Below are 13,691 nucleotides of genomic sequence, written 5' to 3' on the forward strand. Positions count from 1 at the left end.
AGCAATTAAAATGAAAAGGATTTTAAGCTTGATATTTCTTTACCTGGTTTATTTGATAATTCCCAAAGGAATAATAATCGCAAATAATGAAAAGGGTGTGTGTTCTTCAAAAACGTAAGATATAATTTTAAAAATTATTAAATTATTTTTATTATATTCCGAAGTGAAAAGTATGGAAGTCTACATTTTTTGAAACATTACTACATGCATACATTCACATTTATCTTTTTAGTAATTGGAAAAATTAGTAAATGCAAGTGGCATTTTAAAAAAATCAATTATTGAATGTACAAATGTTCGATTATTGTACAGCGGAAAAAGAATTGAATCGAAGTAAGAGTGTCATGGTGCAGGAGATACGAAAAAAGTATGTGGTCATCTTTTGCCGATTAGTGTTGATTAATGTTAATTCCATGTATGTGAGGGCATTCGGCAAATGAAACAAACTACGCATACATGACGCAAAGGACGTATTTGTTTACTTTTACACTGCCTTCTGCGTGTATGTTAAGTACTAAGAATGGTTTAATGCATTTACTTTGAATTTTAAACTTTTATACGGTAACATGGTGAATAAACTTTTATTCGCAAGATTTTCAATAACTTTTAAAATGGTAGTTTATCCTTTCTCTCGTTATAGTTGGAGTTTTTCGCTCATTGATGTTTCGATAAATCTAACTTGAACATTTTTTTATTCTTTTTTTAATTGGAAAATGACCCTTACTAAACATTCTTTGCGTTATGTAGTCCGCAAGGTCGACATTTGAATATTATATTTCCCTGTAACTTTTTTTAAATCTGGATTCTTCTTTTTTCATTGAAACATTGATCGCGTACCTTCCTTTTAAGTGTACAGTTAGAAGTGTATTGAAATCGAAAAATGCTTTTTTAAAAATTAGTCTAGAGAGCCATAAAATTTGACAAATAAAGGGGACACAGATTTAAGAAGTTAATTTTTTTTATTAAAAATCATTTCACACAAAAATCTTATTTCATTTAAAAGTTATAGCTATCCAAGAGCACAAATTTAGATTTGAAAAAACTGGTAAAGAAAAATTTTGTAATGTCACAAGTAACAATAGCATTAAATTTTATCATTTCTTTTAATGATAGCATGTAAAATCTTTTGATATTTAAAATTCTCGCATTCCACCTAGGCCAATTTGTCCGTGAATTTCTTTCTTGGCCATTGCACGAAGGCTGTATATAGTATATCAATATCAAACAAAAACTCTTTCTATAGCCTTCCCCAATTTAAAAAAAAATATATTTGAAAATTTTTATTTCCTTTAAACAAAGTTGCCTTTTCATTATAAAAATGCATCATAGTCTTAAAGGGCGAAGTATATAAACTTTGAATTGATTTACTAGTAAGTTACTGATTATCCAAACAATAAAGATCAAAACATGTTAGTACAAAATGTTTCCTAATGTGATAACCGTTTATAAATGCTAAATGAATACCTGATATACGCGGTGCTATGTTTGTCACAAATGAAAACCCAAGGTTGGAATTGAATGGTCATTTATTCATAAATAAATGACGAAGCAATCAGTATTCTAAGTATTACAACACAGAGTATTAACAATACCACACACAATTTAACGCATAAGGTAATTAAAATAATCGCATATAGGAGAAACCATCATAAAATCTTAATCTCACAGTTTAATGCAATGAGAAACGCATGGTACAAAACTATAAAGTAAACAGATTGTATATTTCAGATTTAAAAAGTGCCAAAGATGGGCAACATCCAACACTTTCAATTTATTAAATTTATTTTTATAAAATGGAAATGCTAGCATTTATTTTTTTTCATAGGGCGGAGAAGGAATGCTGTATTAACTACTACCAAGAAAATGGATTATGTAAAGGTAACAATCAATTCACAAACATAATGAAAGTACACAATTTTACATGGAAAAAAAACTAGTTTAAATCAAACACAATTTTGCTACTTGAAATTAATAAAACTGCAATTTATGTTGATTTGTAATTTTAACAAGTCCGAAGCTTTAAGTCAATTAACTAACTTTAAGCTAGATTTTACAGGTTAATACAAAACAACAGCACCAATGGAAGAGAAATAATATCATTTATTCCATTTTTAGTTTGTCCAAGTGGATGGTTTGGCAAGAATTGCTCACAGCAGTGTCCCAAAAATACTTATGGAGAATTATGTGATCGAAGTTGTAACTGCAAATCTAATGAAACATGTAATCATGTACTAGGATGTACGTTACATTACTCTTTTTCCTTTGAATTGTACTAACATTCATGATTTTCGGATAAGTTATCTGATCCAAGTAACTCTTTTGTCATGAGTAGTTGGTCAAGTCGCATATATTCTACAAGTAACAATGTTGCAAAATTAATGTTAATTGCTTTTAATGATAAATGAGTTTTTGTCCACACAAATAACTATTGTCTATTAAATTGTTGTGCTTACGATAGACTTTTGAGACGCGTAATCATATTGTCTTAAACTTATATAGTTAACAAAAATTAAGACACCTGATCCCATCTTTGGAGTCTGCTTCGCTTCTTTTTTATTTGTAATATTTTACGGACTTTTGAGCTCAAAAACTGTTTTTCATCTCCACATATTTCAATTCAATAGTTTTAAACATACTTATGAAAGTGCTCCATTTCACTCAGGTCTTCCTAAAACTGGTGTGTGCCTTGGAAAAATTGGGTATGAATCTTTCTGTAATATTATTTTGTTAAAGAGGTTATTAACCAAGTCAACTTATAAAATAACTCTATCTTAACATATTTTAATTTACATAACTTAATACCATATTTCACTTTATTTACACTATACTATATTTCAGGGAATTCGGATGCTGTTTAAATTATTTCCAACGAATTAAAAATAAATGTTCAGGTTTGTTTTTAACTTTCGATCACTAGCATGAATCATTAAAAAATGTAGATGTTCAAAAGGAAATAAAACCTTTTATTGTCTCATAAAAAGAGAAATTTAAAACAAGTTTCCAAAAAAATATATGTGGCAGGGTCAGATTTATTTAAAATATTTTTTTAAAATCTCTCCTTAATAACTTACTGGATCATAGTTCACTTTATGCCATATTTGGTAGTAGTCTCCATTCATAAATTCTAACTCACAAAATTTCATTGGCCAGTAAATTGTACCCCTTGTTTAACCGGTTTTTCTGCTATATATACTGAGGCACGGGCCCATCTCAGTCAGTGCGGGAAAATTAACTTACTTATTACCAGCTGCCCGTTGTCACCCCTTGAAAGGTAAATTTTCTTAGTACAATGTATATTAAATTTTTATTATTCATTAAGTCCAAGTTATATGCTTCAGTATTTTTCATAATTGTAAAAGAAACGTTTTCTGAACTATGAAAATGATAACTTTTTGAATTTCACATGGAATATACGTTTTCTGAAAAAAAAAAACAATGAGATTTTGAAAAATAATGAATAATATTGTTTTGTATGTCATTAAATTTAATAAATCATCAATATCATAATTTTATAATTAAACACCTGTGCACCTCTGCACTTACATGTATACCGGCACTAGGGATTATGACCACTAAATTTTAATCAGCCCCCATCTGTTGGTTGCACATGTGGTGTGTGAACAATCTACAAGGCATGTGCATGCAGAAGAGTTATATTCTGGGCCGGCCTACAAACACCTACATTACCTGCAAAAATAAATAAAAAGATAAATAAATAAAACTCAAAATAAATGAAGAGAAAGCTGTGCCTCCTGAATGAACATAATTTTCGCCCGTTTTATCTCTAAATTACATAATTTTTAAAAAGTATAATTTTGTTAATTTCGAGAAAATTAAAAATAATTTACAATAAGAAACCAGAAAACTTAACACGTAAAATATAAAAAAATTCTTTTAGAAAAAAAAGCTCTATGAAAAGTGATCTTTAAAAAGCGAACGATGTATCACCGGGGAAAATAAGTGTCAAACTTTCCGTCAACAAAAATCACACCGTGATAGATGTCCTCTCTTGACCAGTTGACCGAGTGAAAACGGTACGAATCAAGCTTTTCTAACCTGCAAGAAACATATTTTATCCCGATTTTTTTCCCATCCACTAAGAATTATTTCTTATTATTGATTAATAAACATCACTGACCTACCTACCCTATTTTAGAGTCTGAATAGATGAAATTAACTTTTTAAAAGATGGTTTTATGTTGTTTTTATTAATAACAGAAATTTTTATAAATTATATCTTCAGTAAAATATACAATAATTAATCCAATAAAAATTTCATCTAGCTTAAAGACAAATCATACTATTTTCATAGATTTGGAGAAAACATTTGCCTAATATACGCTTAAGATTTCATTTAATTAATTGTCAGCATTTTCACAACAGTATCGTAGTAATGAATTGAGATCTGTGTTTAATTTTTGTCATTAGTAGAACATTTAAGAAGAAATAGGGCAATGTCGTCATGATTATTCAAAGGCCGAGATTTTTAACCGTACGGTTTTCTCGGGTAAGGGGAGGGACTAAATTTTACATGCGTGGCACCCCGAGGCATTGACGGTCGTGCAGACCATGGGAAGCGCTAATCCCTATACACAAAGAGTATACACAGGAAGTCCATGGGTATTACCTGTACAGCTTGATGGCCTACTGTTCATCATAAAATTAGTAAAATTCGATATCACAATAAAAAATATCGATAGTAATTAATGATAATTGTAAAATTTCGTAATTTCAGAATCTTAAAAAACTATTCATAATTATCGTACATGTAGTAGCAATTAGAGCTTCGATCACGGTCAAATTGTAACAGTTACTTATTTCCGTTTGTATAAAAAGTCGCGTGGTCCTATTTTTAGCAAATGTACATTCTGTATCCTATTGTGAAAAATTTGCGATGATGGTTTTGAAAAGTAAAAATCACATACAAGTATGTGTGTAATTTTAGATTATAATTAAACAACTTAAAACAAAATAATAAATTATTGCTAACATATGTATTTCTTTCAAAACTATTTTTAACACCTGTGACTTTGAACGGAGGTGACAATGCAACCCACGAAGCAAGAAATGCTCAGTTATAAAAAGGAAAAGAAAGAAAGAAACTCTTAATACTTTGATACATGTCCAGGCGAAGTTGTTACTTATCAGATATTTTGTTTCCATCCTTACTACACATTACATGCAAAAAGTCTTACCAGATTATTTTTTCTCCTTTATTTTCATCGTAATTTTTCACCGCGTCTCAAAACAAGAATCATTCTAATTTTTACGAGTGGAAACAAGATTTCATTCACCTATGCAATTTTCATTAGTAAAAATATACACAATCTTGATTTATTTTATTGAAATACACTGAGATAAAAATTCATTTTTAATGACATGTTTGTAATACAAACAATAAATAATTATCAGGCTGAAATTGTTTGCATCGAAATGGCTTCCGTTATTGCGATGGTAATGTAGCGGTAAACATCAGAAGACCGAAAGTTAATTTGATGGTGGCCACGCGTGTCAAACAAGGTGAAAGAGATATACACAGGGACTAGTAGCTAAATGTCAATCAATTTCAAGTACCCAATGATGGACCTTAATTCAGTTGATTGACAGGGGGATAGAGACCAGGTAAATCCGAGGGCGGTGCTTATTATCTCGGGCTTTAAATGAAAGAAGGTAATAATTGAAGGTTTTTAAAGCCCTTAATTCTGTTTTAGCTCCTTCCCAGCTTAAAAAAGTGGCCACAGTAATTATCAGTAAATCTCAGCAACGACAACACATCAACAGTATTTATCAGTATTTCTCAGACTCAACAGTAAAGACGACAGTAATTATCAGTGTTTCTCAGCAACAACTAAAATTATCAGCAACAACAGTAAAAATAACAGTAAATATCAGTAATTATCAGCAAGAACAGCACCGTATCAGTATTTATCAAACATTATCAGTAAAATTTGGGATTCTCAGCACTTTTTTCGTTCAGTAGTGTCGGCACTCAGGGCCATTGAGCAGGGAAGGATCTTTTTTGTGCCAGCACCTACTGTGACATTAGACCTCGGTTTATACGGTATCATCCGAAGGACCAGTCTCCACGTCCTACAGTTGGATTCAAACCCGCGACGTTAGTATCAACTCCTTATATCACGACTCTGCAGCACACGATCTAACCCCACTGCGCCACGCGGGCGATGTAATTTTGATACAGTCAACGAAAGTTCTACATGTATGGGATCTGGCTTTTACAATGAAGTAGTAAGAACAAATGCTACATCGGGTTCTTGTTCAGATTCTTGTAAATTTTCCCCGATAGAACGACTTTTCCGTCGTCAAGGAATGTCTGAAATGTCTTTCAACCATGCACCGTGACGCTGACGTTGGCGCGTAACAGAGCCACGTTAAGATAAGTTAAATTATCCTGCCGCATGTTGTATCGCCAACTTTGTAACACAAAAACTGCTTTTAATATAGTAGGCTATTATAAACATTACATTTACCTAAAACTAAAAGAAACTGATTGTGCTTTAGATTTTTGAGCTGGGCAATTTTACGTTGATGTTCCTCTCACTGGCGCAAGAGCATGTCATTTGCCTAATTTTTTGGCGTGTTTATCCCCGGCAAATTATAATCAAGGTTAATCAAAGCTTACTCTAAAACTGTCACATATACCCACACGACTGGTCTCTGTAAACTCCCTCTTTTTCTCATTGAGCATCTGTTGGACTACATGTAAGTGATGATCGGGTTCGAAATACCAAAGCTGGTACATGTAATTTAATTCGACTAATGGCTGCCTTGTTAAAAGGGTTGATATCCCTAAATGATAAGCACTCTGATGAACTTCAGGGAAATGAAAATCAAGGCTGTGACAGATGCGTGAGGGAAACATTAAAGATAGATACTGAAAGGAAAAAAGAAACGCTTGTGAACATAATGTGCGAAAAAACTTCGACTATGTGACCAAAAATTATGAAAATTGGTCAAATTTTGGTTGCTTTGCATTCAGATCGCTTGTCAAAACTACTCAATCATGAAATTTATGGCGTAACGTGGGAAAAGTGAAAAAAGAACAAAATACAAGCGCATATTGATGTTGACAATTTTGTGATCACAATTTGTAGTGCCAAAAGATACATTTGAGTTATAGACATCGTTTTTGCATATTTACAGTCAGTATAAATTTCTTGCAATCATGGTATGTCTGTCGGAAGTTACATTAGGTCTGGTAATTCAACTGCATAAGTGAATAAAAAGGCAACAACATATTGCTGTGCAGTTTGTTTTTAACTTTTCAACCAAAAAGTTTTTTTTTCGGCTTCAAGGAGTAACTTGAAAAGATTCTAACCAACCATAAAGGTGACGTTGGCGCGTAACAACGTCACATCAAGGTAGGGTTTTTCCATCATGCAACCTCTGTTATCGTCGAGGCATTATCACTGAAACCGATATTTATACAGTAGACAATCATACTAATAATTTTCATCCTAAAACTGGCAGAAACCTTCTGCACTAATTTGGTCCGCAAGCTTGGCAACTTTACGTCAAATTTACCCTTACACGCACACGTACGCGTCGTATGCGTTGTGTTTTAAGCATGTTCACACTGGGAAAAAGTAGCCAGTTTTGACGAGACTTTCTTACAAACATTCTCATGTACCAAACCAGCTGGATTCTGTAAATTCTATCCTAAATCGAAAATTCGGGAGATTCGTTGGGCGGGGGGATTTGTTGACTTTAAAATGTTACAGCTACTCCTAACCATTGGTTGAAGAATAATCCTATGAGAAAGATAAATGTTGTGATGAACTCAATGCTTAAGAGAATTAAGGTTGTTATTGTTGCGCAAGGGAGACGATGAGGATTTTTATTTTAATTCTTGTGGGGTATCGACATATCGATCTCACTAACTCATGAATTATCAGTCAAAGTCATAAGATTTTGGTAACGTTGATAAAATGTGGAAAAAAAATGTTTGATAATAACATTTATTATTCTTTGTTTTATTTATTTATTATTTTTTTTATTTAACATTCTTTGTTTTATTGTTTGTTTTTAAACTGTTATAGATAATTATCTGTTTAAAATTTCTTACTTTGTCCAGATGGAACACACCCCTGTTTCACTCTTGACTGTTTTTGTTCCTCCGTTAATATATGTAATAGTTATTACCAGGTAGAGAAGGATATATTTATTCTTATCATTGTGTTCGTTTTTATGGAATTTAAGTTCAATTAAATGAAATGTAACTTTATATATACAGTCATGTACAATTAATATACTTAAAATCTGGAAGTATACAAATAGGAAATATAAAAAAAGTTTTAAAGTTTAATTTAATAATTTTGTTGTTGGATATTAAATTAATCTCGACTTTTTTTTAATTTAAAAAATTGAATTTGATATTAGTTTTATAGATTATTCATATAATTATCAAGAAATGTTATAAATATCGTTCGGTACATATCTTTTTATGTTTTTTTTAAACCAATACGTCTTAAAATGTGTATATCTTATTCAAAGTTTCCTTTAATTTAAATTGAAATCATCCTTCTTGTATCCTTTAAAAATTCACTTCAAATTACCACTTCAAATTTTGAAAGCTACACCACTTGATGACAGATAATTTTCTTTTCCAAATGAACTTTGCAATTTGAGCCCATCTTCCACAGTTTTTTCAATTCTAAAGTGAGCATTTCTAATCAAAGGTTGCCTGGCGTCCGGTTTCCTCTGTACTCTATTCATGGTACCATACAGTCCTTTTCATAACATCTGATTTTTCTATTTCCATCGCCTTCACAAGAGCCATATGACAAGATTTAAACAATTATGCAACAAAGTAAAAAAAAACGGAGTTTAAAGTGTTTAAAAATTAATAAATTCTTCATTGTTTTCCAATGTCTAAAAATCTTTTAAGAACAGAAGAGTCACAATTAAAATTCTACATTAACTACAGTTTATATCTGGTACATTAAAAATTCAAATCTAAAGTTAAAGAGATAGTAATGGATCAGTTTAAATTTTAGGTTAAAACTTCTTTAAACGTAAGACATGCTTGGATTGTACCGAAAAATTTTCCAATTATCAAATCTATCCCCTTTGTGAAATAGAAACTAAAATACAAAGTCATATTTATAGGTGTTTATACTTATTTAATCCAATAATTACCTTAAGCATATTCGATTAATCTGACGGTTTCAGGATAAAATAAGTTTTTTTTTCTTTTGAAGAATTTATTTTATTCCAAACTTTACGTATGGAATGTGAAAATGGAGTTAGTGTACTAACGCCATTAAATAAAAACCTGAATTTGAATTTGAACAATTTTGGCTTGAATAAAGAATAATCTATTTTATCAATAGCATAAATCTTAGATTATGTTTTCCATTTTTTTTAGTTTTAATGAATTGTTATTTATTCAATAAGCAACGGTATGCCGGGCGATGCAACCTTGAACATGGCGATTCTTCTATCTGCAAGTTACTAAAAAAAACTCTTTTCATATGAGCATTTTTCATTTTAAAAATGACAATTTTTTTCTGTAAAAGTGGCAAATTTTTCTTTATTCTGAAAATTCTATGAAATTTTAATATAAATGTTGTATGGAGTGTCCAATCTATGAAGGACTTTAAATAACGTTAAAATAAGTTAAGATAAAAGGTATAAAAGTAATAAGTAGATAGGGAATGACCTTAAGCCTAAAAGTCCATCAAATCAATTCAAATAAGAAATGGACCAAACACTAACCTTAAAAACAGTAGGGGTGTGAGCAGGTGTGAGGAAAGAGAAAGCATTTCATTACCGACAAATTACGCGTCGCGTGTCCTTTGTCATTTTTTTGGCAGAGAAATCCTTAAACAATTTAGTTTTAGACTTTTATAAACGAGACTTTTCATCAAATTGTTTGTCAATTTTTTGTCTGAATTAATAAACATACGTACATATAACAAGCTTTTGTGCATCGAATGTGAGATAAAACCTCAGATACATGTATTGGTGTAAAGATATATTGTATATTATATTAGGGAAAGTTTCGGATGAAAACAAAACTAGTCATCACGCTAGCATTACGTTTAGTTGTTAACTTGTCAGCATTACCCTAACGATTTTCTTTAGTGAAATATCTAAATATGAAACAAATGTATCAGATTCGAGCTCTGTGGTATCTGTCATTTCAAGTTTATAGGAATATATCGGGTCTACAAATGAAAGAAGTAGCTTTCATTGTCAAATGATAATACGTCGTCGATATAACTAAATATAGACTTGAAGGCAACATCAAACGCTTCCCTTTAATAAATTCAGCTTTTATATGTAAACAAAAACAAATCTGCTAATGTAATATGTTATTTACATAACTATATCATATGGACACTTTAAGACTCAAAGTCATTGATCATTGATATATGATGTTTTAAAACCGAAAGACTCGTTATAGAATGTTAGAGGTAAATATTGATCGACACATTACTAGTTAACAATAGTGACTTGACATTTTAAAGAAAGAATTCTTCAGGTTCTTAAAGTCAGACTCTTTAGCAAACTATGATAGGAAACATTATATTTACTTTCGATCAAAAAAGCAGGTTATACAATTTGTATATCAATATTTAAATACAAAAACTAATAAAAAAGAAATTGAATTACTCTAGAGTAACCATATTTTTTTTATATTATTTTTATGATTAAGAAGATGAGATGATAACTCTTTGAAGAACAACTGCCTGTGGTTAAAACCTACTCTCTCATCACGTTCTTCAAATTTAGCCATATCATAAACATATTCTCCATCTAACGGTAAAGGAAAGCATTCCTCACTTTTCGTTGAAGATAGGCATAAATTGCGTTCTCCAGCTTCCATTGCATGTAAATGATTCATTTCACCGCCAGTGTTTTCTTTGTGGATGTTCTTGATGCGTAATGAAGAGAACCTTCTGTGTTTCTGGAAGGCATTGTGTACTTCCTCAGTCCGTTGTAAATTGAAGACAGAACTTTTCATATATGTCGACGAGGAGTCGGAATATCTCCTCGTGAGTTTTTTTTCCTGCGACTGGTTCTTCATATCCGGTTACACGGAGAGTGAGTTTATTATAAACACCGTCATCGAATGTCTCCTCCTGACAAAATGCGGATAATTTGGTCTCGTCTTCTGTTTTTATGGTACTATAATTTTCAGTTTCTGTTTTATAACATGTTGTGTTCTGAAGATCATCCTTCGAGTGATGCTTTCTGTGTTTAGTTATGTCATATGGAGGTATATCTTTAAAAATACCAAAAAAAAAACCAGAAACATATTAAATGAAAAGCTTTGATTATTGGACCTTAAGTTTGAAATAAACGTCAAGTATTTCAAATTAAGGCTCTCGAAAAAAAAACGACAGAAATCATAGATTTTACCAACAAAGTTCTTTAAAGATGTCTTTCTCCGCCTGCACCTGTACTTCATAATTAAGTAACATTAAAACAAAATAAAAATAGATATACATGTATTCACTATATCAATTTTGTCTTCAGTATAATCAATTTAATTATTCATTCTTTCACTATTAATGACTTTGAAACTTGCATAATTTTTTTGCATAACATTAAATCTTTGCTATGCACTCTGCAACATCATTTATCAGGTTTAGCATTTCAAGAATTAAATATATTTCTTATATATTATAGTTACTACATATTAACAATTAAGTAATAATTATTTCACCAAAGAAGATGTATTTACTTTTGTTGAATATAGAGAATATATTCTAGCCAATTCAAATCTCATCGAAATAAGTAATTTCTACAAGATAGCTGCAGTATTGGAGATTCTGATTTCGGTATACTTGTGATGAATGTCAATCAACTTTAAGAACACTATTAGAAATCCTCTCATTCAGGTTAGACAGGGGCTTGATATCACTTAGGCTAGCGGATTTAAGGGGGCGTGAGGGGCGCACACACCATTAAATTTTTTTAAAGTATGATATGATAAATATTATTAATGCCAAATTTTGATACATATCTAACCAGTGACACTATTTTTGTTTATGGTTTGACTATTAAATTACACGAAAACTCAGGAGCTTCCAGTGGCTTCGCCCCCTAGGCCCCACCTTTCAAAGAGACTAATATTATTTCATGTCATACTTTGGTATACCCACTGGGGGCCTAAAGGCACCCTCCTGACCATCTGCTTGAACGAAGTTAGCAACCCCCAGCCCCTGTATTACATATCCTATATCCTGTATTCGCCCATGGATATTACATGTTGTACATCTTAATATTTCTTTATATTATACACATGTCCTTTGGAACTGGGGGGGGGGGGGGGGGGGGAGGGTTGACGATATATAGAATCCTAAAGAAAACGTAGGTACTATATGCTGGTGCCCCTTCAATAAAACCGTCTGATGACCCTTTTTTTTATTATTTTTTTTGTTTGTCAAAGAATTTTGTATATCTGGGATTTGAGCTTTCCACTTGTTAATTTGTGACTACGCCTCTGTTTATGTTACCATGGTAATTAATTTTGCAGCTATTGATAATATTTATATAACGTGCTTGTAACGCAGGTTAAAGGCATTTTATTCAAAAACAGTTCTTACATTAATTTCTTAATAAATAAATCGAAAATGAATTCTTTATTTCTTAAGGAAGAATAAAAGGACAAAAACAGCTTTAAAAAGTAATCGAGACAATATAAAAATTGTAAATTATCCCATTTAATTACTTGTCTCTATCTATATACAATATCTTATGTTTAATATGAACTATAAAATCCCAGTAGTATATTAATATAAAAGTATACATTGACAAACCTTGGTCAACACAGCCAAATTGTTTGTCACAAGTGATGTTTACGCTGCAATTACATTTTTATCGACATTGATAGCCGTATGTTTCATTTGGACATTGCTTATTGCAATTTTCCCCATAAGTTCCCGGGTTACAAACTGAAAAAAATATTGACATTATTCAAATAGAACCACAACATTGCGAATAATCTAACATAAAATTAGGACTGTTCTTTTAAGATGTATATATGACCAATTCCATGTGTATTATGATAATATATATATTCTTGTATTTGTAGATCTGCCATAGCTTTCTCACTTTTCTAATATATTCATAACATGAACCTGCGTTTTTCTTCTCCGCTTGGTCATATATACATCTTAAAAGAACAGTCCTAATTTTATGTTAGATTATTCGCAATGTTGTGGTTCTATTTGAATAATGTCAATATTTTTTTTCAGTTTGTAACCCGGGCACTTATGCGGAAAATTGCAATAAGCAATGTCCAAATGAAACATACGGCTATCAATGTCGACAAAAATGTAATTGCAGCGTAAACATCACTTGTGACAAACAATTTGGCTGTGTTGACCAAGGTTTGTCAATGTATGTTTTTATATTAATATATTACTGGGATTTTATAGTTCATATTAAACATTAGATTTGTAAATAGATAGAGACAAGTAATTAAATGGGATAATTTACAATTTTTATATTGTCTCGATTACTTTTTAAAGCTGTTTTTGTCCTTTTATTCTTCCTTAAGAAATAAAGAATTCATTTTCGATTTATTTATTAAGAAATTAATGTAAGAACTGTTTTTGAATAAAATGCCCTTAACCTGCGTTACAAGCACCTTATATAAATATTATCAATAGCTGCAAAATTAATATCCATGGTAACATAAACAGAGGCGTAGTCACAAA

The 13,691-nt window shown here is 31.0% G+C and overlaps 1 protein-coding gene across 1 annotated transcript; it reads left to right on the forward strand.

Annotated features, from left to right (window-relative positions):
- Positions 1-13,361, forward strand: LOC134272755 (cell death abnormality protein 1-like; the record flags this gene model as incomplete). Its single annotated transcript, XM_062754937.1, has 6 exons — positions 1-114; positions 1,826-1,878; positions 2,116-2,238; positions 2,663-2,699; positions 2,839-2,891; positions 13,227-13,361. Coding segments are annotated over exons 1-6 (505 nt in total), but the record flags the coding sequence as incomplete, so codon positions are not given.
- Positions 13,362-13,691: the final 330 nt, after the last annotated feature.

The sequence above is a fragment of the Saccostrea cucullata genome, unplaced genomic scaffold (assembly GCF_032062105.1).
Source record: "Saccostrea cucullata isolate Sc308-1 unplaced genomic scaffold, CSIRO_AGI_Scuc_v1 ctg7925, whole genome shotgun sequence".
NCBI classification, from domain to species: domain Eukaryota; kingdom Metazoa; phylum Mollusca; class Bivalvia; order Ostreida; family Ostreidae; genus Saccostrea; species Saccostrea cuccullata.